General features: G+C 43.7%; 1 protein-coding gene across 3 annotated transcripts; it reads right to left on the reverse strand.

The window, feature by feature from the left end:
• Positions 1 to 597: 597 nt before the first annotated feature.
• Positions 598 to 7,468, reverse strand: GLT8D1 (glycosyltransferase 8 domain containing 1). Of its 3 annotated transcripts, none has more exons than XM_033071521.1 (10): positions 7,426 to 7,468; positions 5,603 to 5,658; positions 5,404 to 5,502; positions 4,779 to 4,995; positions 3,861 to 3,978; positions 3,242 to 3,326; positions 2,927 to 3,039; positions 2,278 to 2,444; positions 2,029 to 2,141; positions 598 to 1,443 (listed from the first exon to the last, which is right to left on the reverse strand). In XM_033071521.1, the coding sequence occupies exons 2-10, from the start codon at positions 5,616 to 5,618 to the stop codon at positions 1,253 to 1,255; spliced, it is 1,119 nt and encodes a 372-aa protein (XP_032927412.1). In that variant the 5' UTR covers positions 5,619 to 5,658; positions 7,426 to 7,468; the 3' UTR covers positions 598 to 1,252. The 3 variants fall into 3 exon arrangements, with proteins under 3 accessions (XP_032927412.1, XP_032927413.1, XP_032927414.1); XM_033071522.2 differs by lacking the exon at positions 7,426 to 7,468 and adding an exon at positions 7,271 to 7,408; XM_033071523.1 differs by lacking the exon at positions 7,426 to 7,468 and adding an exon at positions 7,225 to 7,246.
• Positions 7,469 to 7,475: the final 7 nt, after the last annotated feature.

Here is a 7,475-nt window from a genome sequence, read left to right on the forward strand (position 1 = left end):
CTGCAATGAGAGCAGCAGTTTGAAATCCTTTTAAAGCAGAACTAAAACCATATTCACAGTGATGAAGGAGTCCTTTACCTCTGCTGCCCTGTGTTTCAGAGCAGGCAGACTCATTACATGAACACAAAGCCTTTTGTCTCAACATCTTCCACCAAGGGCTCTCACAAGCCTGAGTGCAAACCTCTATGAAATGGAATAGTTGGCCCAGTGGCTGCTGGCATATATCAGCTAATAATAACTATCACTCAACAATACAACTATAAAAAAACCAAACCAACTTACCTGTAGCACAGGTGACCAGCAGCTGGCTGCAGAGGGCACAGGCATCTCACTTGATGTGTTCCCAGATAGGGAAAGGCACAGCAGGAAAAGCTATAGCAGAGTGTAGCTCGAGAGAACTATGAGGAACTCAACAATAACAAAGTTAATCTGTAATTAATGCAGCCTGGCCCCCAAAATAAGTGGTTTGTACTAAGTGAGAATTACATTACTTTCACAGATCAATTAACTTTGGCTTTAATCACTTGCTACTGTGTGCAAAGGAAACACTTCCTATATCAAAACTGGAATTGGATTGCCATTTACCTGAGGCTGGAGTCAGCATGTTAAAATTAGCTTTATTTTTGAACAAAGTTTCATCCACCACTTTACAAAAAAATGGTTTGGTGTTCACTGGCAGTTAAAACCATTTTGCATAGTGAAATAATACTTGAAGGATTCATCTTTCAAAAACGATTCAGTTTTGCAGAATTCTGTAAGAAAGACTTAAACAAAAACGGTTGGGAGGAGATTTCATGCAAGAAAGGGTTGTTGAGGGAATTATTTCACAAGCTAACAAAACAACAAAACAAAAACCAGGCAGCTCTTAATTACAGTGCATTGCTGTGCAAGATTTGCTGGTGCAAGCACCAGCTGAATTTGTATTTTGTTCTTAAAAACTTTGTTTCTGTAGTTGGCTAGAAGACTCGTAGTTAAGAGCAGGAGAACACAACTGAAATGACATAAACAAAAGTGCTCATTTGTGGAGATCTTCCCTTGTTTTCTGTAGTGCTGCTGGAGTAGCATCTTGTGTCACACAGGTGACACGAGCCTCCTCTGGACCCGTGCTGTTCAGAACTGCACCTGAATAAGTGCATCACCTTGTGCTCCAGAAGGCAAGGTCAGTTCTGTAATAAAAGTTGGCTGAAAAGAAAATGTTCTGCTTGGCTCCAGAAGTGTCCTGAGAAAGCACCATGATGTATTCAAATGGACTCTACTTTGCTTCATAGGCTTCCAGGTGTCTGCGGATCAGGTTGAACTTGCCTGTAGGGTCAGGGACATACCACTTCTCCCAGACTTCTGCATAGGAAGCTGTTCTTCCCCAGGGTTTGAAATGTCCATTCCAATGGAGCAGCTTGGCAGCTTCCACAAACTGAGGAGAGTACCTTTTCCCAGCACTAGAGCCTTCAATTGAAAAAGAAGCATTAGCATTTGAAATAAAGGCAGCAGGAATGACAAGTTAACTTCAAAACAAAGGATTTAACAAAGGAAATTTTATCATTTATGGAGAAAGGAGGTAATAGGAGAGGCAGAAATAAGGGCAAAGTGAAAAACAATCAGGTGCAAATAAATGTCACTTTGATCTGTGTCTGTTTTCATACACTGCCTTCCAAGTTCTTTAAGACCCACTTAACATCCAGATGAATTCAGCAGCCTATTGTTCATCAGAAACATAACCTGAAAAAGCTCTCCTCACACTGGAGTTTCACCAGTAGAATGTCTGCCCTTCTCAAGAGTTTTGGAAGAAACACCTTGGATCACATGAGATATAATACATTTGTGGAAAATCAGAAGGATTTTGTAGTAAGTCAGTTCATGAACTAACCCCCAGCTGTTTGAGAAAGACTCAAGATGGAATTGCAAAGCTGTTTTTCTTAAAGAACAAAGAACAGACTAGGGGAATAAAAGCTCATATCATGAACAAGGTGTCCAGCTGCAGACCTGGAAAAACACCCTGGGGGAGTAGCACCACAAATGCTTCAAACATACCAAGATGTCGGACGTTCCACATGGGATCTATACTGGAATGTTGCTTGTAAAATACAATCAGCAGTGGAGGTGTTGTGATGCTGCCAGCCAGAGTCTTACTGTAGAGTTCCTCTCTGCAAGTTGAAAGGTGCTGATCAGTTGGTTTTTCACTTGTAGCAGAGATACACACACAGCCCTCCATTCAAGAGGGCAATGCCAGCAGCAGGAGCTGAGTCCTGAGCTGCTGGCAGCCCCAGCCTGGGTACTTACACCACATTAAGTGCCATCCACTTCTCCAGTTGTTTCGTGATGTTCTGTAATTTCCATTCAGTCAAATTGGCAACAAAAACTCCAGGATTGAAAGAGCAGGTGTTGGCTTTCATGGCGAGCTTTCGGATGGTTTCTTTTTTGTAATCTAAAAACCCAATGTAATTATACTGGGGAGGAAAAAATAGAGCAGAAATTAGCTTAAAATGTATAGGGAAATTCCTAAAGAAAAATTCTGCACAATTGTCTCACAACAGACAGGAATAAGTTGAAGATGTAAGAGTAAATATCCCTTCCTTTAAAATGAGAGAAAGCAAGCTTAAGAGATGTAATGCTTTAAAAATATATAGATTACACATTTTAAGGAATGCTGCATGGTCTTAATAATACCATATTATGAATATGCTACCAGTCTCAGATAAAATTTTTTATACATTCAGAAATTAAAAACTGTCCCTCTGATGTTCTCAGACCTCCTGCTCTTCCACAATAAGAGTTGCTCTCATTGTAAAGCACAGCAAAATTCAAAGTAATTGACTGTGCCTGAACAGAAATTGCAGCTTCCATTTGCAAAACTGCTGTTTAGGTTTACAGCATTCCCAGATTCCTGAGATCTACAGTATTGCTATCACTGAACAAGACCAAAACTAACCTGATTGCCTGCTCCACGGACAGCAACTTTGCTACTGGTTGAGTCACAGTCATCTGAAAATGCAGCTGCATGTCCAGGTTTCAATGGAGTGTTGTAAAGTTCAACAATATCATCTGGAAAATGGAAGCAAGCACAGGAAAACCAAAAACAATCCTGAGTTAGGCATTGTTCAGTCCATTGTTGCAGCAGATAAAGCTACTCAGTTTAACCCAATTCACCCAAATTTACAAAGTTTGTACAGAAATGTTTGGGCTCTGTAAGAGATAAAATACTGACCTCAGCATAAGGCCAGTGGAGCTAACAAAGGTCCCATACCTTGCACTATTACATCATCATCCACATAGATGACCTTCTCTGCATGAGGTACCAAGCTGGGCAAGTAGAATCTTGCAAAGGTTAACTGTGAGAAAAGCAAAGCAAGAGAAGTGAATGAAAAAGTTGCCCAAATAAATGTGAAATTGACTGATTTTTCTGGCATTTATCTATGGCATTAATGTCCAAGAACTTCTATCAGGGAAGTAAAACAGGCAGCAATATCCTACAAGTAATTTAAAATAAACAGGTTCCATCAATTCCTGGTTTACCATGACTGTATGCATTGATAAACTAACTTTAAAACTGGTCTATATAAGAATTTCTCATTTCTCCACCCAGACATGCAGCATCTCTGAGGTGCTGGCATGCTTGACATGCCAGCTGCTGTGCTTCACTGTGGCTAGCAGCAAAAAATGATCCTAGGCATGCATATGTAGATATTCAAATCTATCTCTCACTATCTAGATATTTAATTTTACTGAAATTTAGGAATTTGATTATGAAAGATTGTTTCTATGCTAACAGATTTGGTTTTGATCTCTAGCTGTGTTCAAAAGCCAACATCAAAATATATTGTTATTAACTACTAATTGCAAAAAGTAATCAGCATTGTCCTCACTGGTTTGAAGGTGTCTGGCTTTTGGGGGTCTACTTGTACTTTGCCTTCTAAGACATGGGGGTCAAAATCCAAAATTCGGTATCTCATGTTTTTCAGAAGAGGGCTCCTCAGCCACATCCTGCAAGCAGGAGAAAGACACAGATCTTGTTAGATGAGACAAAATCAAGGGAACAGCAGGAGATCCAGCTAACAGTGACACAGATCCTGATGTGGCCATTCACTTCCCTGCCCAACAAACACAGAATTCACAGAATCACTGGATTGAAAGAGACCTTCAAGATCACCAAGTCCAACCCATGCCCTAACACCTCAACTAGACCATGGCACCAAGTGCTACATCCAGTCTTTTATTAAACACATCCAGGGATGGTGACTCCACCACCTCCCTGGGCAGACCATTCCAGTACTTTATCACTTTTTCTGTGAAAAACTTTTTCCTAAAATCCAACCTGTATCTGGGATGTAATCAATGCTGACATTGGTGCTGTCCTGTATGGCCACAGGGGCAAATCCAGAGTCAGCAACTGCACACCTGGGACATGTGAAAGGTACAAGGTCACTTATTGTTTTATCAGAAATATCACAGGCCCTTCCCAAAACCATCAGTGTGAACAGAAGGGGATTAGAGTAACAGGATCAAAGAATATTTATAAAAATGGAGAAACATGATCACCAGCATTTGAATTGCTTAGATGAAATGTAGAAGTACCTTTTACAACCCTTCCACCAACAAACTCTAACCTCACTGGTTGGATATAAGCCCACTGCAAAAGATGTTTCTTTTCCATCCCTGAAACCTGACCAGGAAAAATGAGACTGGGAGTCAGGGGAGTGCAGCTCCAGAGAAAGGCAGCTTGCTCTCCTCTCAGAAATACAGATGTTCACCATGTTGTGGGAATCCAATGAAAGGATTATTACCTCAAGTGATCCACAGTATCATTCAAAGTGACAATGTGGAAAACCACATTGGATCTGGTGTTCTGGTAAATGCTGTTCATGGCTGCAATTGCACCTCCGAGCCTCTCATCTGAGGCTGCAATGACCACAGAAATCTCCTGGTCATTCCTCTCATCTGTCAGCCTCTGGGGAGCTTCAGGAATGAAATCTATAGGCTGAAGTCCTAAGGGACTTGGATCTGTGGAGTAAAAATGACATAATTGTTTTTATTATATTATTATTACCACATTAAAATTCCCAACACTTCAATTATTTCTGCAATACACTTGGATGTCTGAGTTGAGGTGTGGATTACAGTGAGCCACCATCAAACACTAGAGCATCAGCTTTTGAGAATCTGAGATACTAATGAGTAGAATAATAGCACATTTACAGAAAACTGCACACATTTAACCACACATATCCACACACAGCACAAGGTATTAAAAGGCTACAGTAGTCTGCACTTACCTTTGATCCCCTCTGCCTATAATCTCATTAAATTTCCCCTTCCATTCACCCAAACCACATGGTGGGTTCTGTCTGCCAGAGCATGTGTTTTCCCACCACATAAATTTTTTTAAAATTAAAATAAAACCCAACATACCTGACAATTCCCGTCTCAGGAAGTCACTGAGGCTTAGGAAGTTATGATGAATAACTAGCAAAAATATGACAACAGCCACTATAAGGATGGAAATGTTCACTGAAAATTAAGAAGAAAAATCTTTATCAATATAACCAGAGAACAACTGAGAAACTCATACAAAAGATATTAAAAAAAAAAAAATCAGACAAACACATACCTTTCCTTAACGTCATTTTTCTGTTCTTGTTTTATTAGCATAAAGTTCCTGCAAACCTGCAAGAAAAAAATACAGCAGTCACTGCCATGACATTCTTCCATAAGGCATAGCACACTATCAACAGGAGTGTCACAACAGTTTCAGTATCAAAGGCAGTGAATGTTTCCCTCTGTCACAGAGATAAAGCTGTATGCCACATGTTAAAAAGTGAGTGTGGTATCAGGAAGTGCCTAACTACAAGCACACAATCACAGGATGGGTTGGAAGGAACCTTTAAGATCACCTGGTTCCAACTCCAGACATCATGCCCAGCTTCTCTGGGCAACCTGTGCCAGGGCCACACCACCCTCACAGGGAAGAATTTCTTCTTAATACCTCATGTGAACCTGCTCGCTGTCAGTTTAAAGCCTTTCTCCTTTGCCATGTCATCCATGCACTTCTCCAAAGTCCCTCTCCAGCTCTCTTGGAGCCCCTTCAGCCTGGAAGGGACTCTAACAGGACCGTGTCCTTCCTTCTCATGCTAGGGACACCTCCACTACAATGACATCCCTGAAGATCTCAGAGATAAAAAAGAGACATGCAGATCTTGCCACTCACTTCACTGACCAAAAAAAAAAAAAAAGCCAAGCTCCTTCTGCCAGTCAAAAATAAGCTGAGAAGATCTGGAAAATTACTTATGTTTTCTTTACTGTTGGAACGATTTATTTAACTATCTGAACTGGAAGCACCTAAACAGTAAGATAAAATGTTATATGCTTATTTCCATATTTAACCAACAGCAAGATTCTGGTGTTTGAGATTTTAACAAACAGCATTAAATTTTTTAAAAATTTAAAAACCATTACATTCTCTACATAAAATACATATATCAGAGTTTCAGTTGAAGTGTCACCACACAGAACAGATCACAAAAATGAAGACAGCAGAAACACAACACCGATTCAACACAACACCAAGAAATTCAAACATGTTTGTTCATTATTTAAGGGTAGACGCGAAATCAGAACAAGAGCTGCGTATCCTGGCATGTGAAGGAGCTCTCAAGTAATACACAGAAAACTCTCTAACGACACACAGAACTCCAGAAACGCGAGAGACCTGCGAAATCCCTAAATTAAAACACCTCAGACTGTGCTGTGACTGTTACAAGTCTCAGAACCACCTCCTTCCCGCTGCATTTCTCCCCCAGGGCGGACACATCAGCGGAGCCCAACAAACCCGTGCCCTGAGCTCGGTCCGGAGCAGCGCCGCACAGCTGGCACGGGGCGGGACGCGGAGCTTCGCCGGGGGAGCGCAACGCCACGTCCCGCTGCGGAGCGGAGCGGAGCGGAGCGCTCGGCAACTCCCGGCGCCGGGGAGGAGCCGGACACCGACACGGCCGGAGCCACGGACACGGCCAGAGCCACGGACACGGCCGGAGCCTCAGCGACACACGGCAGCCAGGCTGGGGGCATTGACAGAACGTCCCATGCACAGGGCTGGTCACAAACCACAATAAAACACACCCCGCGCTCCCCGAGCTGCTCTGCGGGCACGGCCCCGCTCCGTGCCCGGCGGTCCCGCACCGCCCGCGCCGCCCCGGCCCCTCACGGAGCGCCCAGGTGCCCGCCCAGGTGCCTGACCTCCGCCAGGCACCGAACCCACGCCGCGCCCAGCCCGCCGCGCTACCGGGACCGTGGCGGCGGCTCCGCGAGGCGAGCCCGACGCTCGGGCAGGCTATCGAGTTAGTGCGGATTCCCGACAGGCGGCCCCGCGGCTGCCGGGAAAGGCGCCTCGGCCGGGGTCCTGCGGGGGGAAGCCGCCGTTGCCGAGGAGATGCGTACCGGCGGGCGGAGCGCAGCGCAGCAGCCCCGCGGCGGCGGCGGCGCGGAGG

This window comes from Catharus ustulatus, chromosome 13 (genome assembly GCF_009819885.2).
Source record: "Catharus ustulatus isolate bCatUst1 chromosome 13, bCatUst1.pri.v2, whole genome shotgun sequence".
Taxonomy (NCBI): domain Eukaryota; kingdom Metazoa; phylum Chordata; class Aves; order Passeriformes; family Turdidae; genus Catharus; species Catharus ustulatus.

Bases quoted from the DNA above. Each gene is read 5' to 3' on its own strand.
- GLT8D1 (XM_033071521.1), bottom strand. The intron at 2,445-2,926 runs GTTAGTTTTGGT...TTTCCTCCCCAG, and splicing joins TCCGTGGAGCAGGCAATCAG to TATAATTACATTGGGTTTTT. The intron at 1,444-2,028 runs GTATGTTTGAAG...TTTCAATTGAAG, and splicing joins GTGGAACGTCCGACATCTTG to GCTCTAGTGCTGGGAAAAGG.